Below are 20,542 nucleotides of genomic sequence, written 5' to 3'. Positions count from 1 at the left end.
CAGTGGTTATGGGCAGCATGGTAGCACAGTGGTAAGGGGCGGCACGGTGGCACAGTGGTTAGGGGCAGCATGGTGGCACAGTGGTTAGGGGCGGCACGGTGGCACAGTGGTTAGGGGCAGCATGGTGGCACAGTGGTTAGGGGGCGGCACAGTGATTAGGGGCGGCACGGTGGCACAGTGGTTAGGGGCAGCATGGTGGCACAGTGGTTAGGGGCAGCATGGTGGCACAGTGATTAGGGGCGGCACGGCGGCACAGTGATTAGGGGCAGCATGGTGGCACAGTGATTAGGGGCAGCATGGTGGCACAGTGATTAGGGGCAGCATGGTGGCACAGTGATTAGGGGCGGCACGGCGGCACAGTGATTAGGGGCAGCATGGTGGCACAGTGATTAGGGGCGGCACGGCGGCACAGTGGTTATGGGCAGCATGGCAGCACAGTGGTAAGGGGCGGCACGGTGGCACAGTGGTTAGGGGCAGCATGGTGGCACAGTGGTTAGGGGCAGCATGGTGGCACAGTGATTAGGGGCGGCACGGCGGCACAGTGATTAGGGGCGGCACGGCGGCACAGTGGTTATGGGCAGCATGGCAGCACAGTGGTAAGGGGCGGCACGGTGGCACAGTGGTAAGGGGCGGCACGGCGGCACAGTGATTAGGGGCGGCACAGCGGCACAGTGATTAGGGGCGGCACGGCGGCACAGTGATTAGGGGCGGCACAGCGGCACAGTGATTAGGGGCGGCACGGCGGCACAGTGATTAGGGGCGGCACAGCGGCACAGTGGTTAGGGGCGGCACGGCGGCACAGTGATTAGGGGCGGCACAGCGGCACAGTGGTTAGGGGCGGCACGGCGGCACAGTGATTAGGGGCGGCACAGCGGCACAGTGGTTAGGGGCGGCACGGCGGCACAGTGATTAGGGGCGGCACAGCGGCACAGTGGTTAGGGGCGGCACAGCGGCACAGTGATTAGGGGCGGCACAGCGGCTAGGGGCAGCATGGTGGCACAGTAGTTAGGAGCGGCACAGTGGTTATGGGTGGCATGACGGCACAGTGATTAGGGGCGGCACAGCGGCACAGTGGTTAGGGGCAGCATGGCAGCACAGTGGTTAGGGGTGGCACGGCAGCACAGTGGTTAGGAGCGGCACAGTGGTTATGGGTGGCACGACGGCACAGTGATTAGGGGCGGCACAGTGGTTATGGGCGGCACAGTGGCACAGTGATTAAGGGCAGCACGGTGGCACAGTGATTAAGGGCAGCACGGTGGCACAGTGATTAGGGGTGGCACAGTGGTTAGGGGCGGCACAGTGGTTAGGGGCGGCACAGTGGTTAGGAGCGGCATGGCAGAAAAGTGGTTAGAGGTGGCACAGTGGTTATGGGCGGCACGGTGGCACAGTGGTTAGGCGTGGCACAGCGGCACAGTGGTCAGGGGCGACATGGCGGCACAGTGGTTAGCACTGCTGCCTCACAGCACCAGGGATCCGGGTTCAATTCCCTGCTCGGGTCACTGTCTGTGTAGAGTTTGCACATTCTCCCCGTGTCTGCGTAGGTTTCCTCCGAGTGCTCTGGTTTCCTCCCACAGTCCAAAGATGTGCGGGTTAGGTTGATTGGCCATGCTAGATTGACTCTTAGAGTCAGGGGGTTAGCAGGGTAAATGCGTATGGTTACGGGAATAGGGCCTGGATGGGATTATGGTCTGTGCTGACTCGATGGGCCAAATGGCCTCGTTCTGTACTGTAGGGATTCTATGATTCTATGATTTGGAATTTTGAATCAATAAACACAATTCTAGATTTGCAGATGATACGAAATTGGGGGCGAATAGTCAATGCTGAGGACGACGGCAACAGATTACAGGAGGACCTTAATAAACAGGCAGAATGGGCAAATAATTGGCAAATGAAGTGGTCGAAGGTATTAAGAGGTCACTTATTACTTGGAAGATGTGAGTCTGGATGGGAAGAGGAACAAAGGAACCTTGGAGAACAGACACACCAATCATTAGAAGTTACTGCACAGGTTAGCAAAACAATAAAATATCAAACCAGCACTCGGCTTCATTTCGAGAGGAATGGAATTGAAAAGTAGGGTTGTTAAACCAGTATCGAAGCTTAGAGTCATAGAGTCATCGAGGTTTACAGCATGGAAACAGGCCCTTCGGCCCAACTTGTCCATGCCGCCCTTTTTTTTTTAACCCCTAAACTAATCCCAATTACCCGCATTTGGCCCATATATACCCTCTATACCCATCGTATCCATGTAACTATCTAAATGCTTTTTAAAAGATAAAATTGTACCCGCCTCTACTACTACCTCTGGCAGCTCGTTCCAGACACTCACCACCCTCTGTGAAAAAATTGCCCCTCTGGACACTTTTGTATCTCTCCCCTCTCACCTTAAACCTATGCCCTCTAGTTTTAGACTCCCCTACCTTTGGGAAAAGATATTGTCTATCTACCTTGTCTATGCCCCTCTTTATTTTATAGACCTCTATAAGATCACCCCTCAGCCTCCAACGCTCCAGAGAAAAAAGTCCCAGTCTATTCAGCCTCTCCTTATAACTCAAACCATCAAGTCCCGGTAGCATCCTAGTAAATCTTTTCTGCACTCTTTCTAGTTTAATAATATCCTTTCTATAATAGGGTGACCAGAATTGCACACAGTATTCCAAGTGTGGCCTTACCAATGTCTTGTACAACTTCAACAAGACGTTCCAACTCCTGTATTCAGTGTTCTGACCGATGAAAACAAGCATGCTGAATGCCTTCTTCACCACTCTGTCCACCTGTGACTCCACTTTCAAGGAGCTATGAACATGTACCCCTAGATCTCTTTGTTCTGTAACTCTCCCCATCGCCCTACCATTAACTGAGTAAGTCCTGCCCTGGTTCAATCTACCAAAATGCATCACCTCGCATTTGTCTAAATTAAACTCCATCTGCCATTCGTCAGCCCACTGGCCCAATTGATCAAGATCCCACTGCAATTGGAGGTAACCTTCCTCACTGTCCACCATGCCACCAATCTTGGTGTCATCTGCAAACTTACTAACCATGCCCCCTATATTCTCATCCAAATCATTAATATAAATGACAAATAACAGTGGGCCCAGCACTGATCCCTGAGGCACACCGCTGGTCACAGGCCTCCAGTTTGAAAAACAACTCTCTACAACCACCCTCTGGCTTCGGTCAAGAAGCCAATTTTGTATCCCTTTAGATACCTCACCAAGGATCCCGTGAGATTTAACTTAATGCAATAACCTACCATGCGATACCTTGTCAAAGAGCTTGCTAAAGTCCATGTAGACAACATCAACTGCACTGCCCTCATCTACCTTCTTGGTTACCCCTTCAAAAAACTCAATTAAATTTGTGAGACATGATTTTCCACTCTCAAAGCCATTCTGACTGTCCCTAATCAGTTCTTGCATCTCTAAATGCCTGTAGATCCTGTCTCTCAAAATACCTTCCAACAATTTACCCACCACAGATGTGAGGCTCACTGGCCTGTAGTTCCCAGGCTTTTCCCTTTTTAAACAAAGGCACAACATTTGCCACTCTCCAATCTTCAGGCATCTCACCCGTGACTATCGATGATTCAAATATCTCGGCTAGTGGACCCACAATTCCCTCCCTAGCCTCCCACAACGCCCCGCAGATTTGTCTACCTTGATGCGCTTTAAGACTTCCAGCACCTCCTTCTCTGTAATATGTACACTCCTCAAGACATCACTATTTAATTCCCCAAGTTCCCTAACATCCATGCTTTTCTCAACAGTAAATACTGATGAGAAATATTCATTTAGGATCTTACCCATCTCTTGTGGATCTGCACATAGATTACCTTGTTGATCCTTAAGAGGCCCTACTCTCTCCCTTGTTACTCTTTTGCCCTTTATGTATTTGTAGAAGCTCTTTGGATTCTCCTTTGCCTTATCTGCCAAAACAATCTCGTGTCCCCTTTTTGCCCTCCTGATTTCTCTCTTAACTCTACTCCTGCACCCCCAATACTCTTCAAGAGATTCACTTGATCCCAGCTGCCTATGCACGTCATGTGTCTCTTTCTTCTTCTTGACCAGGGCCTCAATATCCCGAGTCATCCAGGGTTCCCGACTTCTGCCAGCCTTGCCCTTCACTCTAAGAGGAATGTGTTTATCCTGAACCCTGGTTAACACACTTTTGAAAGCATGCCACTTACCAGACATCCCTTTTCCTTCCCACAGACTCCTCCAATTAACTTTTGAAAGTTCCTGCCTGATACCATCAAAATTGGCCTTGCCCCAATTTCATAGAAACCCTACAGTGCAGAGAGAGGCCATTCGGCCCATCGAGTCTGCACCGACCACAATCCCACCCAGGCCCTACCCCCATATTCCTACAGATTTACCCACTAATCCCTCTAACCTACGCATCTCAGGACACTAAGGGCAATTTTTAGCATGGCCAATCAACCTAACCCGCACATCTTTGGACTGTGGGAGGAAACCGGAGCACCCGGAGGAAACCCATGCAGACACGAGGAGAATGTGCAAACTCCACACAGACAGTGACCCAAGCCGGAAATCGAACCCAGATCCCTGGAGCTGTGAAGCAGCAGTGCTAACCACTGTGCTACCGTGCCGCCCATTTAGAATATTAAATTAATATTAATTTAGAATATTAACTTTTGGGACAGACCTATCATTCTCCATAGCTGTCTTAAAACTAATAGAATTGTGATCACTGGTCCCAAAGTGATCCCTCACTAACACTTCTGTCACCTGCCCTTCCTTATTTCCCAAGAGGAGGTCAGGTTTTGCCCCCTCTCTAGTCGGGCCATCCACATACTGAATGAGAAATTCCTCCTGAATACACTCAACAAATTTCTCTCCATCCAACCCTCTAATACTATGGCTGTCCCAGTCAATGTTGGGAAAGTTAAAATCTCTGACTATTACCATCCTATTTTTCTTGGAGCTATCTGTAATCTCCTGACATATTTGCTCCTCAATTTCCCGCTGACTATTTGGGGGCCTATAGTACAACCCTATCAAAGTGATCTCCCCCTTCTTATTTCTCAGTTCTACCCATATAGACTCAGTGGCCGAACCCTCGGATATATCCCCTCAGTACAGCCGTGATGCTTTCCCTAATCAAAAGTGCAACTCCCCCTCCTCTCTTACCTCCTGTTCTATCTTTCCTATAGCATCTGTACCCTGGAACATTGAGCTATCAGTCCTGTCCCTCCCTTAGCCATGTTTCAGTAATTGCCATAATATCCCAGTCCCCCGTATCCATCCATGCCCTGAGTTCTTCTGCCTTGCCCGTCAGGCCTCTTGCATTGAAACAAATGCAGTTTAATCTGGATTTCCCTTGCTCTCTGTCTTGCCTCTGTCTGATCTGTCTGGTACTAGGATTACTGACACTGCCTTTACTAATTAATGTGCTCTCTTTAACTTCTGTGCTGTCCTCAAACTTCTCTTCTGTCTCCCTACTGCTTTAGATCCCAAAGCTTGGTTAGAACTCTGTGTGCAGTTCCACATACTACATTAAAGATAGGATATAGAGGCACTGGAGAGGGTGCAGAGAAGATTTACAAGGATGGAATCAAAAATGCATGGGTTTACGTATCAGGAAAGGAACCACAGATTGGGTTTGCTATCGAATAGAAAAAGAATGCCGACCTAATAGAGGTCTTTAAGATGATAACAAGTTTTATAGAGTGGATGCAGAAAGAATGTTTCCAGTTAATTGTGGGGAAGAGCGTAAGTAGAGGCTGCCAATATAAGATACCAAGAAATCCAATCGGGAATTCCGAAGAAACCTCTTTACCCAGAGAGTACTGAGAATGTGGGACTCACTCTCACAGAGAGTGGTTGAAGCAGATAGTGTAGATGTATTTAAGGAGAAGCTAGACAGGCATCTGAGAGTGAAGGGAATAGAGAGGAGGGTAGATTTAGATGTGGAAAGATGGGAGGAGGTTCAGATGGAGCATAAACATCAACATGGACTGGTTGGGCTAAATGGCCTGTTTCTGTGCTGTATATCCTATGTAATCCTATGCTTCTCCCAGTCCTTTGTACAACTTGTTTATTCTTCTCACTGCTGCATCTTGGTTCCCACTCCACTGCCAAGTTAATTTAAATCCTCCCCAACAGCATGAGCAAGCTGCCCATGAGGACATTCGTTCCTGCTGTTTTTGGGACAATCCTTCCTTATTATACAGGTCCCCCTCCCCCCCAAGGCAGGTCCCAAGAATGGAATGCCCTCCTCCTGCCAGGCCTGTTATTTCTATATTCACTAGTGCATAGCATCAAGAATAAAGCGAAGATTAGTAGTTGAGGATTGGTAGTTGAAGTGAATAACATAGATACATTTAAAGGAAAATTAAATTAACATGTAAAAGAGAAAGAAAGAAAGGCTATGGTGATAGTATGAGATGCAGTAGGATGGGGGGAGCATAAACAATGACAGCTGGAATAACTGGCCTATTTCTGGCTTGTAAAATTCGGTGTGAGGTTTCATTTGGCAAGAGTGACAATTACAACAACCAGTAACCTGTTTTACTAATCGATTAACTCATTTTCTGAATGGATGGATTACCTGGATTTCATGTTTATTTTGTGATAAGTAAACAGAGTGACTGATTACCGTAACCTGTTCAAGCTGCAACCTATTAGTGGGAACCCTTAAGATAGATTCAAAAGAGATGAAAGTTTGACATTTGTAATAAATTTCATGCAGTTTAATAAGCGGTTTTGTGTTTTTCTTTCCTGTGGGTCCAAAGAGGCAGTAATTGAAAAAATGAAGTTTCACAGAGTGTTGAGTAATGATAGTTCAGTTAAACTGGTTTATTCTTAGCTCTGTTTAATGTGTTGAGATGGATTATCCTTTCTAATTCCAAATTACAACCTCCTGACAATAAATGGTGCTAATTTATATTGGGCCAGAATTTGTTGTCAAAATAACAGTGAGGCTAATAGCGCATGCCCTTAATTATACGTAAATGCTAAAGCAGATTCAGGCAAGGGTTAGAGGTACCATTAAATAGTGAAATCCAGGTGCTGCTGCTTGTGTCATGCTGTCCATTGTTCGTTTCATAAAAATGGCACCTCACTGTCTGGCTCACCATTGAATCAGCTGAAGCTGCTGTATTTGTGTGGTCGATAGGAATTAAATTAATCACAGCGTCAAGTCCTGTCCTGTCCAATTCTATCTAAGTATCCCTTTAATGACCAACCTTTATGGCAATGAAAACAAATTATTAGAAGTGTAGGGTCTCATTCTTTCAGGATTTAATTATAGAATCCCTACAGTGCAGAAGGAGCCTATTCGGCCCATCGAGTCTGCACCAACCACAATCCCACCCAGGCCCTATCCCCATACATTTACCCTTTGCTACTTAATGTGCTCTCTTTAACTTCTGTACTGTCCTCAATCTCCTCTTCTATCCCCCTACTGCTTTGAGTCTCTGTCTTCCAGCACCCACTTTTAAATTGTACCATTTAGCTCTTATTGACGGCACATTACACCTGGCGAAAAAGTGTTTTCTGCTGGTGCTGGTCGGGCCTCCCAGGTGGGATTCACCCACCTTTAGTGTGTAAAAATATGCATAATGGGAGGCACGCCAGCCAGCCCGCCTTCATCGATATCAAGGCGCCCTTAAAAAGTGTCTGTAGCTGCAGGAACCTCAAAAGCAGCTGGCTGCTTTTCAGTTCCTCTTTTGTGTAAACATTTGCTGTTAGGACAATAGGAGAGGGGGATACTTGAGATGCATTCGGCCATGAAGGAAAAAAATCAATAAACAAAGCTGACTGCATGCTGTCTAAAAACCATTAAGCTGTCAATCAAAAGAGAGCTAGAATAGGTATACAAACGAATGGTCTAGTTGGACCAATGAGCGGCACAGACTTGGAGGGCTGAAGGGCCTGTTTCCTGTGCTGTACTGTTCTTTGTTCTTTGTAGAAGGATTGTACTGAAATTGAATAGAAACAAGGCTTTTCAAAGGGTTTGAAGGGATTTCAAAGGCTTTCAGCTTTCTATGAAGGCGCAGAGATTTTAAATAAATGCAGTGTTAAAAGAATGGGGCTAAGTGAGCAGCTGTGGAGAAGAGAATTCACCCCTCGTAAAACTGACTGACTTGAAAGGGGACTTCTCACACTTGCAATTTCTTTGCGAGAGAAAGAGGATTCCCTTCTGAGGGGGAGCGCTGCTGTGATTTGGAAACCTGCCACATGTCCAGGGGGCATGGAGATTAAAGTGACCAGGCCACTTCAAAGGTTTCACAGTCCACAGACCAGAATGTAGACTTTGATCACAGAGCTGTCTAAAATCACCACGGCAGGTGTGTCACAATGTTGGGAGCGTACTACAGACCTCCCAACAAAAAACCCTCTGTCCTTACTCGGTCCATATCCGTCTATTCTGTCCCTATTAATGGACCCATCCAGATGCCTCATAAATGTTGCTAATGTGTCTGCTTCCACCACCTCCTCTGGCAGTGTTTTCCAGGCACCCACCACTTTGCATGAAAAACTTCTCCCGCACATCTCCCTTAAACTTTCCCCCTCTCACCTTGAACCTGTGCCCCCTTGTAATTGACACTTTCACCCTGGGATCACCCATATTTTCCTCCAGATCATTTATATATACTATAAACAACAGAGCTTGCGACTCCTGGAGTGAGTACACTTCACTCATTAGGTTTAAGTAAAACTGTTTTTGTGCATCTTTCAAACAGAAAGCAGTGAAGGCAGTGTGAATGGCTGCAGTATTCTTTATCCAGTAAGAAGTTTAACAACACCAGGTTAAAGTCCAACAGGTTTATTTGGTAGCAAAAGCCACACAAGCTTTCGGAGCTCTAAGCCCCTTCTTCAGGTGAGTGGGAATTCTGTTCACAAACAGAGCATATAAAGACACAAACTCAATTTACATGAATAATGGTTGGAATGCGAATACTTACAACTAATCAAGTCTTTAAGAAACAAAACAATGTGAGTGGAGAGAGCATCAAGACAGGCTAAAAAGATGTGTATTGTCTCCAGACAAGACAGCCAGTGAAACTCTGCAGGTCTAGGCCACTGTGGGGGTTTTATCCATCAGTGGTATGTTCTTACTAACACTGATGTGGTCCTGTTGTTCTTTTCAGATGTAACTGATGAACTGGATGCTGTTAATGGAGACTCGTGTCAGGTATGTTGCAGTTTGCTGTAACCTTTTTTGTGTGTTTTTTAATCCGTGTGAGGCTTGTGAGAAGAGTGTGGTGGGAATGTGTGGGCTGGGCCCGAGACCTTGGTGCGCACAGCACAATTTCAAAACTTGCAGATGACGTGAACTTGGAAGGAATTGTGAGGAGAATGTGTTAAACTTCAAAAGAACACAGACAGGTTGGAGGAATTAGCAGACAAGTGGCAGATGACATTTAATGCAGAGAAGTGTGAAGTGATTCATTTTGGTAGGAAGAATGCGCTGAGATAATATAAAACAAAGGGTACAATTCTAAAGCAGAAGCAGAGGAACCTGGGGGTATAAGTGCACAAATCACTGAAGGTAGCCGGACAGGTTGAGCGAGTGGTTAGGGCATCTGGACTCTCAAGCCAGTTAGTAAGACCACGGCAGATCTTTAACACCATTTACTAGATCAATCACCAAATCGCTTGGTTTTTTTACAGTATTATATAACTTGTGGCATAAACCAACCCAAAGGTCAGGTATCAACTAAACAAATGTGGTCTATAACACCAGTCCTCAGCTTGGCCTGTGCCCCTTGTGTTCCTTGCTTTATGGTGACAACCCAAACACACACCAAACTTTTCACCTGAGATATCGTCCCTCCATTATCTACCCCCAACCCCCCAGCTTCTGCACTGAGCAATTTCTCAATGCACTATTCTAATGCAGGTGGGCTTTTTGTCCCAGTGAACGGGGTACTTAGACCCAGTGTACCAGAGACAGTCAAAATGAGAACAAGAGGCAAGAAATTAGACTCAGTAGCATCTGTTTTTAGTCTCACTGAGTGCCTTTAGGATTCCACAATGGTGTCCACACACATGCACACACTTATGACCAGGATCCTGGTGGATGCCATCTTGGTGCACGCAATGAACAGTCATTGGAAGTATCAGAGCAGGTCAGTCAGCGTACAATACGGATTTGATGCTAACACTACCACTTTGGAACTCAAAGCTCCAGATAATGTGCTGTGTTAACCTCACACAGCGGAACATGCATTCAGTAAGAGGAAGGATCCGTGCACCCGCACCCTACCCGACTCTGTGGTATTTACAGTGATTGCAAACTGCAGGTCAGTTGCTGGTTGATTTCCTTTTTAATTCTTTTATGGGATGTGGGCGTCACTGACGAGGCTGGGATTTGTTGCCCTTCGCTAATTGCCCTTGAAACTGAGTGGCTCTCCCTCCCATTTCAGAGAGCAGTTGCTGTGGGTCTGAAGTCACATTTGGCCAGACTGGGTAAGGCCGCAAGTTTCTTTTCCCCCAAGGACATTTGTGAACTAGATGTTTTTTACAATAATTGATGATAGTTTCATTGAGAATAGCTTTTAATTCCAGATTTATTGATTGAATTTAAATTCCACCAGCTGTCATGGTGGGATTTGAACCCGTGTCCCCCAGAGCCTTAACCTGGGCCTCTGGATTACTAATCCAGTGAGTTTACTGCTATGGCGCCGTTACATTCTGGCAAGTTTCATTATTTACATCCATTCGCTTCCTCCTCTAACCTGACCTATCAAACTGTGTATCTGAGTCCTCGACATTGGAATTTGTGTGACCTTGTCCTCTGGGCAATGCTATCCTTGTTCCCATCCTAGCTGCAATGTAGGTGTATTTATTGTCTCACCACATTCACAACTGACCTTCAACCTATCCTCTAAATTATGCACAGTGTCAATCCGAGAACTGGTGGAAGCGATTGCGAAATGAATTGACACTGTGTCTCCATCATCCCTATCTTCTTGCTGTTCCTTGCTTCGCTTGGTACCATAGTATTCGACCTTGCAGAAGGAGGCCATTTGGCCCATCAGGTCTGTACCGACTCTCCGAAAGAGCATCTTACCCAGGCCACCTCCCCATTCTATCCCCGTAACCCTGTATATTTACCATGGCCAATCACCTAACCTACACATCTTTGGACTGTAGGAGGAAACCGGAGCACCTAGAGGAAACACACTTCTTGAGTTTCTGGAAAGAGAACAGTATAAGGATAATAAAAACAGGAAATGCTGGAGGAACTCAGCGGGTCTGGCCTGTGGTGGAAGGGTAAGGTTGTGGTTAGGAGAGGAGGGACCAGTAAGAGGTGCATGTTTACATCGTCTGCAGCTTGTAAATCAGAAGAGCGTGGGAAGAGGAGAAAGTGGGATGTGAGAAGGAGCATTAGCATCTTCAATGTTTTCCGCTCGCCTCAGCAATTCTAATAACACTCAGCACTGCCAGCTCCATGGAGATTAGAACACGCAGCTACACCTCTTTTCCTTCCTTTCAGTTGCACCACCTTGTCCTGGGAGAGAGATGGAAGTTTATCAGTGATTGGTGCAATATGTTTGGGTCATGTGGCCCTCATGGTTGATTAGGCGGCAGTATGTTCAAACTGTGAGATGTGGATGTGAGGCTTGCAGCAGTGCTAAATGTATGAGAGTGAGAGGAAGCATCTGCTGGCTAGCTGTGAGCATTGATTGACAGAGATTGTTAGTTGATAAGTGATGGCTGGGATTACTAGAGCACTTGTTCAGATGTGATATTTGAAGATACCTTAAATCATTTGCGTAAGGTCCTTGAATTTCTTGCAGCACTACAGTTAGATCCTTAGGGTTAGACTCCTGTGTGTGTGTGTGTGTGGAGAGGGTGCGGGTGGGGGGTGAGAGGGCCGGCGTTGCGGGGGTCACGGGGCTGGCCAGCGATCAGGAGGGGCCACTGTGCCTGCGCCGATCTCAGTGCTGACAGATTGGCACATGCACAGTGGCCCTCTCAGCGCTCTGCTGCCGGCCTCTTCAGCGGGTATAGGACCCGCCCACTGGTTTTTAGGGTGAATCACGCTAGGGCACTCAGCAGTGCACAGAGTGTGGGAGATTCATTTTGAAACTCCTGCTGAAAAGAACAGCGTGATTTACTCCCGTTTTTAAGCAAATTCGATCTTCGAATTTTTTGGGAGAATCACCCCCATCGTCCCAACTGGGTGCAGAAGTTATTGGAACAGACCAAGCAGCACAAAGAGGTGGTGTAGCCTGAATTATATTGAGTGAATGTAGAGTAATGAGGGCGTTAAGATCCTCTCATGCCTGTTTGTAGCCCGTTAGAATCCCAATTTGTGGCTTTCCTGGAGCTGTGTCAGGCCAATCAACACTGGAAAAATTCCTGAGTCCGTTAGAATCTAGTCCAATAGCAAACCACTGCTTCCCAGCCCTGGGAATCTCGCAGCCAGTCTATTCGCTTGCTAATTAATATCATTAATTATTGTTGAAATCAACTGATCCAGTTTTTAAAATCCCTCTTTTGACAGGAGAATGGCGCTGATGCATATTCGGCTATTTCACAAGCAGACCAGTTACACCAAGAGCCTGACAGTATCCGCAAATGGAGAGAAGAGCAAATAAAACACTTAGCAGAGCTGGGTAAGCAATCTATAATCACCCGGGGAATTTGGGTGAAATGGGCAGACGCGTGGCAGGGGAAATTTAACAGAAACGTGTGAAATGATTCATTGTGAAGGGAAGAATGAAGGAAGTCAGGATAAATTGTTCCAATTCTGAGGGTGCAGGAACAGAGAAACCAGCGAGTGAACCCACAAAAATCATTGAGGGTGGAAAAACAAGTTGAGAAGGTAGTTAAAAAATGCAATTCCTGGATTTATAAATAGAGGCTTACAGGAAATTACACCAAATTTTTATGAATCAGCTGGAGTAGTGTGTCCAATTCTGGGACCACATGCTAGAAAGGGTAAAAAGGCCTTGGAAAGGGTGCAGAGATATTTACTCGGATATTACTGGGGGATGAGAAAGGTTAGTTATGTCAAAATGCCACCTGTTATTCTTCTGCCTCCTCCACTAATACTGGATCCTATTGTTACGGGGTGGACACTGACGCACAACCCCCATCCTGAGCCCGTTGCCTGCAAAGCACCCTTGCTCATGCAGATCCATATCCACCCCATCTGGAGGCTGTGTGCAGATACTCACGCCCCCACCCAATGGGAGCTTCACATAGCCCTCCTTTCACATTTCCCCCTTGTCTTTGTCTGCCCACTCCCACTCCCCCAGCCTCACCTCACACTCCACCCCAGTCAAACTTCAGACCTATGTTATGGTGGCTGCATGAGTTCCCAAGCAGAATGCTGCCCAGAGGGTGTGTGGACTCGGAGGAAGGAGACCCCTGTACACCCAATCCTATCACTGAATCCCCCACTATCAACATGTTGCAGCCTGCTGGCAATTCTCAAGTGTGCATCTCACCTCCTGACTCCCTAAACATTGTTCACCATCTGCGAGACCTGCAGATGCATTTACGAGGAGACTAGACAAACATACAGGGGAGAAGGGGATAGATTCAGATGAGGAAAGATGGGACGAGGTTTGAATGGAGGATAAACACCAGCATAGACTGCTGGATCAAAAGGCCTGTTTCTGAGCTGAATGTTCTATGTCGTCCTTTACATAAAAGGCCTAAGTCAGGAGTGTGATGGAATACTCTTCACTTGTCTGGATGAGTGCGGCTCCAATAACCCTCAAGAAGTTCAACACCATCTAGGATAAAGCAACCCACTTGATTGGCACCCCTTCCATAGACCATCACTCCCTCCACCAGTGACACACAGTGACAGCCGTGTGCACTATCTACAAGATGCAGTGCAGCAACTCATCAAGACTCCTTCAACAGCACCTTCCAAACCCATGACTTCTACCATCTGGAGGGACAAGGGCAGCAGATACATGGGAACACCACTCCCTGCAGGTTCCCCTCCAAGCCACAGATCATCCTGACTTGGAAATATATCTCAGTTCCTTCACTGGCGCTGGGTCAAAATCCTGGAACTCCCTCCCTAACAGCAATGTGGGTGTACCTACACCATCACCTTCTCAAAGGCGATTAGAGATGGGCAATAATGCAGGCTTTGCCTTTGACGGCCACATCCCATAAACAAATAAAAGATTCAACATTTATCAAACATTCAGTTACTGGGAAGAGGTATATAAGTTTTTATCTGATAAGAACCTTGAACTTGCCAAGGTGTAGAATGATCTGTGATTGGTTAAAGGTTGACAAATTCAGTGAAACATAACAGCACCATCCGAATCTTTGACCTCTCTGTCTGGAAGGACAAGGGCAGCGGGTACATGGGAACAGCACCACATACAACTTCCCCATCGAACCACACTCCATCCTGACTACTTCACTGCTGCTCCACTGTCACTGCCTCAAATCCTAGGAACTAACTTCCTAATAGAGTGTGGGTGTATCGACACCATTGTTTTCATCAATCCCTGGCTTTGTGATTTATGTGTTATCAGGTGACTCAGCAGATCAATCCTGGAGTCACAGTTCTTTCGTCAGAGAAAATAGGCATTGCCCTGAGTGAGGAGTGTGCTCAAGCCAGGGTTCTGCCCTCCCCTTCCACTTTTGTTGCTTCTCTGTAGTAGAGTTTCTGCAGTCAGTTTCTGACGGTGTTGTGTTTTATTGAATGAGGTGCTGCCACGTGGCACTGTTTGTGGCACTTTCTTGCCATGCACCAATTCCAATTCATCCCCTTTTCAGCGAGGCCTTCAGAATGTCCTTAAAACACTTTCTGCTTGAGGTTGAGTGGCAGCTTTAAGTGTCGATAAGAGGATCTGCTTTGGTCACAAGGAGAAGATCCAGAACCTGCTCTGCTAGAACAGCCTTCCAAAATTGCTGCAACTTGGTCTTTGACGACCAAGATTTCCACAACAGGACAAAGGCTTCAGTTTACAATGCTTTTATTCTCACCATGCTTCTCTAGAGCAGTGAGGCTTTGGTTACCTACCAAAGGCACTTCCAGGCACTGGAGCATTTCCACTGGTGATGTCTCTCAGGATATTCAGAGCCAAGTGGGAAGACAAGGCAACCAATCTCTGAAACCAATTCCCCCAGCATCATAATCACAATCATATTAAATCAGCTCTGCTGGTCTGGCCGCCACATCCACATCATGCATCTGTACCACATGGACTGCACCATCACCGTATCCAGGGCAATTAGAGATGGATAATAAATTCTGGCCCAGTCAGCAACACCTACATCCCTTGAATGGGTAAAATAATTTGCTGAATTAAACGATGGAAATTAAATTCTTGCCCAGTGTGAAATAATTGATGTTTTTGAAAGGAGACTGCAAGACTGGAATGTTCTTGTTTCAGGGGAACAGCCAATAGAGAGGAGATTGCAGAGCCTTTCAGAGATTGCAGAGCCAACATCGAGGGCCGAAGGGCCTGTACTGCGCTGTAGTGTTCTATGTTCTATCTTCTATGTTTCAGTTCCCACATTCTTATATTTGTGAAAAAAAAGTTGACTTTGATGTCATTAACCTCAGCTGATGGCACATCTTTCTAGACTGTAAAACATGTTTCATACTTATATTCCAGAACTCAGATGGAGCAATCTGCTATGCACCATGTGCTACAAACCCCTTGAGTGAGAATACTGAGGCTAAACTGCCCACCTGTTTGCCCCTCAAAGTATGAGAGGAGCTCATGGATATTCATTGGACAGCTCCCTCTAAACCAACCTCAGTAGAATACTATTTGCCATTTAGCCTCTCAAGCTTGTTTGACCATGACATAAGATTTTGGTTGATGCGATTGTGATCTCAACTCTGCCTATCCTTGATAACCTTCGACCCCCAAGAATCTATCCAGCTCTGCCTTAAACATATTCGCTGACCCTGCCTCCACCTTTCTCTGGGGAAGAGAGTTCCAAAAACTCTGAGAGAGAAAATTCTCATCTCTGTTTTAAATGGGAGACATGATGTGGAGATGCCGGCGTTGGACTGGGGTAAACACAGTAAGAAGTTTAACAACACCAGGTTAAAGTCCAACAGGTTTATTTGGTAGCAAAAGCCACACAAGCTTTCGGAGCTCTAAGCCCCTTCTTCAGGTGAGTGGGAATTCTGTTCACAAACAGAGTTTATAAAGACACAACCTCAATTTACATGAATAATGGTTGGAATGCGAATACTTACAACTAATCAAGTCTTTAAGAAACGAAACAATGTGAGTGGAGAGAGCATCAAGACAGGCTAAAAAGATGTGTATTGTCTCCAGACAAGACAGCCAGTGAAACTCTGTGGGGGTTACAAATAGTGTGCCATGAACCCAATATCCCGCTTGAGGCCGTCCTCGTGTGTGCGGAACTTGGCTATCAGTTTCTGCTCAGCGACTCTGCGCCGTCGTGTGTCGCGAAGGCCGCCTTGGAGAACGCTTACCCGAATATCAGAGGCCGAATGCCCGTGACCGCTGAAGTGCTCCCCAACAGGAAGAGAACAGTCTTGCCTGGTGATTGTCGAGCGGTGTTCATTCATCCGTTGTCGCAGCGTCTGCATAGTTTCCCTAATGTACCACGCCTCGGGACATCCTTTCTTGCAGCGTATCAGGGAGACAACGTTGGCCGAGTTGCAAGAGTATGTACCGTGTACCTGGTGGATGGTGTTCTCACGTGAGATGATGGCATCTGTGTCGATGATCCGGCATGTCTTGCAGAGGTTGCTGTGGCAGGGTTGTGTGGTGTCATGGTCACTGTTCTCCTGAAGGCTGGGTAGTTTGCTGCGGACAATGGTCTGTTTGAGGTTGTGCGGTTGTTTGAAGGCAAGAAGTGGGGGTGTGGGGATGGCCTTGGCGAGATGTTCGTCTTCATCAATGACATGTTGAAGGCTCCGGAGGAGATGCCGTAGCTTCTCCGCTCCGGGGAAGTACTGGACAACGAAGGGTACTCTGTCCACTGTGTCCCGTGTTTGTCTTCTGAGGAGGTCGGTGCGGTTTTTCGCTGTGGCGCGTTGGAACTGTTGATCAATGAGTCGAGTGCCATATCCTGTTCTTATGAGGTTGTCCAGTACTTCCCCGAAGCGGAGAAGCTACGGCATCTCCTCCGGAGCCTTCAACATGTCATTGATGAAGACGAACATCTCGCCAAGGCCATCCCCACACCCCCTCTTCTTGCCTTCAAACAACCGCACAACCTCAAACAGACCATTGTCCGCAGCAAACTACCCAGCCTTCAGGAGAACAGTGACCATGACACCACACAACCCTGCCACAGCAACCTCTGCAAGACGTGCCGGATCATCGACACAGATGCCATCATCTCACGTGAGAACACCATCCACCAGGTACACGGTACATACTCTTGCAACTCGGCCAACATTGTCTACCTGATACGCTGCAAGAAAGGATGTCCCGAGGCGTGGTACATTGGGGAAACTATGCAGACGCTGCGACAACGGATGAATGAACACCGCTCGACAATCACCAGGCAAGACTTCTCTTCCTGTTGGGGAGCACTTCAGCGGTCACGGGCATTCAGCCTCTGATATTCGGGTAAGCGTTCTCCAAGGCGGCCTTCACGACACACGACGGCGCAGAGTCGCTGAGCAGAAACTGATAGCCAAGTTCCGCACACACGAGGACGGCCTCAAGCGGGATATTGGGTTCATGGCACACTATTTGTAACCCCCACAGAATTTCACTGGCTGTCTTGTCTGGAGACAATACACATCTTTTTAGCCTGTCTTGATGCTCTCTCCACTCACATTGTTCTGTTTCTTAAAGACTGGATTAGTTGTAAGTATTCGCATTCCAACCATTATTCATGTAAATTGAGTTTGTGTCTTTATATGCTCTGTTTGTGAACAGAATTCCCACTCACCTGAAGAAGGGGCTTGCAGCTCCGAAAGCTTGTGTGGCTTTTGCTACCAAATAAACCTGTTGGACTTTAACCTGGTGTTGTTAAACTTCTTAAATGGGAGACCCATGGATGGTGTGGCCTAGTTCTAGTTTCTGGCATAAGGAGAAACATCCTCTCACATCCACCCTGTCAAGCCCTCATTTAGCACAACCGACCGACAAGAAAGTGGATTTTCAACAATGAGGTGTGCTTGTCAAAGATTCTTCCATTTCTTGTCAGAATTGTTGCTTAGCTCAAGCAACAAGTTTAACATTATGTAAAACAAAAATGATAACTAGATATTTTCAACTGTATAACTATTTTTACACACTGCTCCAGGAGTGTGTGGAGTTTTTATGATATGAAGTGGGTATCACATCTATCTGATTTCTAATATCAGAATCTGAGCTGTGGCTGTGAATGTCACATTAAACAGTGTCGTTTCTTTATCTTCAGAGTCATCTTGCTGTTCTTCCATTGCTTGACCAGGTTACATTTCTTGGGTATCTGAAAGGAGAAAGATCCAACACTCGGAGTGTGTTGCAATAAGTGGAGAAGATTAAGAGATCTATCCTTTCACCATCGGCAACTTGCAAACAAGAAGAGTGTGTGGGATGCGGGGAAGTGGGGTGTGATAGAAGGGTTAGGTATGAATATACTTTCAGTCACAGAGACAGGAAATCACTTCTTCCTTCCACCCCTCGCAGCCAGGCTTCCAGTGCAGCGTTTGCAAATGTTGGTGTCCACTCTATCCCCTGTTGCTCCTTTCTTCACTGTTTCCAAGGTCAAAGTCACTTACTCACAACTGGCAGTTTCTGCTTCAGTCACAATACATTTCCTTTCAGAGTTGCAGCCTTGTTTTAATTGGTGCAAGCCCTCATGATATTGGCCTCTTGTTGATGTATCCAGCCAATTAACAACACCGTTGGTGCTGATTGGACCCTGAAATAACTGAATGAAGTAGGCAGCAAATTCCTGTACTGCCTGCACCGCAGTGAATGCGTCTGGGTTCATCATGCATTCCTGTACTGCTTGCATCGCAGTGAATGCGTCTGGGTTCATCATGCATTCCTGTACTGCTTGCATCGCAGTGAATGCATCTGGGTTCATCATGCATTCCTGTACTGCTTGCATCGCAGTGAATGCATCTGGGTTCATCATGCATTCCTGTACTGCTTGCATCGCAGTGAATGCATCTGGGTTCATCATGCATTCCTGTACTGCTTGCATCGCAGTGAATGCATCTGGGTTCATCATGCATTCCTGTACTGCTTGCATCGCAATGAATGCGTCTGGGTTCATCATGCATTCCTGAACTGCTTGCATCGCAATGAATGCATCTGGGTTCATCATGAATCCCAAGCTCGTTTTTGAGTGATATCAGATTTAGCTCCGTCCCTGTGGTAATCCCTGGCAGAGCGATGGAAACCTAATCCTAGCAAACTCTGGAGCAAGAAGTTATTCTTACTTTGAACTTCTTAGATGCCAACTCTCGTGAAGCAGAAGTGGAATGGAGAGAGAAGGCTAAGAAAGAGTTGGAGGATTGGTACGTCCAACAAGCAGAACACCTGGAAGAAATGAAAACTAATAACAGGTATCCACTTGTGAAGAGCTGAGTGTTGTTGTGTGTCAAACAATAAACCTTTTGTATAGAGGAGCAACCCCCCCCGCCTCCCCCCCGCATAAAATTACTTGTTTTATTTTTTATGTAAAAGTTTTCTTGAACTATGCAAAGGAAATTATCTTCTGAAACCTAATTTTAAAATAATTCAGCAAATAACTTAGGAACATTGGGAGGCCATTCAGCCCCTCAAGCCTTTCTGCCATTCAATTGGATCATGGCTGATCTGTATCTTAATTCTAAATTCCTTAATATCCTTTACCATCTACATTCTAACAATCTCACTTTTGAAACTCTCATTTTGAACCACAGTCTCAACAACATTTTCTTTGGCGAGGAATGTTGCAGATCTCCAATCCCCTTGGTAACTGCAGTTATATTATGTGGTTCATTAAAAGATAAATTCAATCAAATTTTTAATTACTATTAATTTCAAAGTTTATTTCCCTTAACTGCCCATCCAGTTTCCTTTTGAAATCAACGATCATCTCTGCTTCCACCACCCTCCTATGCAGCATGTTCCAAGTCATCATAAAAATGTTCTTTTTTACATTTCCCCTTTATCACTTGCCCCAAGACCTTAAACTCCCCCCGTCCTTGTACCATCGGCCAATGGGAACAGCTTTTCTTTTTCTACCTTATCTAAACCTGTCATAATCACGTATATCTCTATCAAATCTCTCCCCAATCTCCTAATCTTCAAATACAACCTGTCTTGCTAACCTATTGTTGTAACTAAAATCCCCCATTCCTGGAACCATTCTAGTAAATCTCCTCTGCACCCTCTCAAAGACCCTCGTATCCTTCCTAAAGTGTGGTGACCAGAACTGGCCAAGTTTAGATATCCCTTTAAGTTTCTTTTAATATTCACAGTTGCACGTTTCTCATTTCCCACCATCTGATTTGCTTGGTAAGTTTTTTGTTTTTCTGATGGAGCATTTTGGATGATGAGGGCAAGTTCTGTCCCAGTTTGTCAGGAAGGGAAACATTCTAAATAAATCCAGCTGCGCTTTATTATTGATTGTATCACTATCTTGTGAATCAGAAT

The 20,542-nt window shown here is 46.2% G+C and overlaps 1 protein-coding gene across 1 annotated transcript in view; it reads left to right on the top strand.

Moving 5' to 3' along the window:
• LOC144484474 (clathrin light chain A-like) overlaps positions 1 to 20,542 on the top strand; it is a 41,528-nt gene that overhangs the window by 13,523 nt on the left and 7,463 nt on the right. Inside the window, exons 2-4 of the mRNA XM_078203031.1 lie at positions 9,122 to 9,165; positions 12,487 to 12,598; positions 19,356 to 19,467. Of these exons, the coding sequence (XP_078059157.1) occupies positions 9,122 to 9,165; positions 12,487 to 12,598; positions 19,356 to 19,467 (268 nt within the window). The remainder of the gene's footprint in view (positions 1 to 9,121; positions 9,166 to 12,486; positions 12,599 to 19,355; positions 19,468 to 20,542) is intronic.

Source organism: Mustelus asterias, chromosome 1, assembly GCF_964213995.1.
Source record: "Mustelus asterias chromosome 1, sMusAst1.hap1.1, whole genome shotgun sequence".
Taxonomy (NCBI): Eukaryota; Metazoa; Chordata; class Chondrichthyes; order Carcharhiniformes; family Triakidae; genus Mustelus; species Mustelus asterias.
Note: the sequence above shows the minus strand (reverse complement) of the source record. Positions and strands in the feature narration are given on the sequence as shown.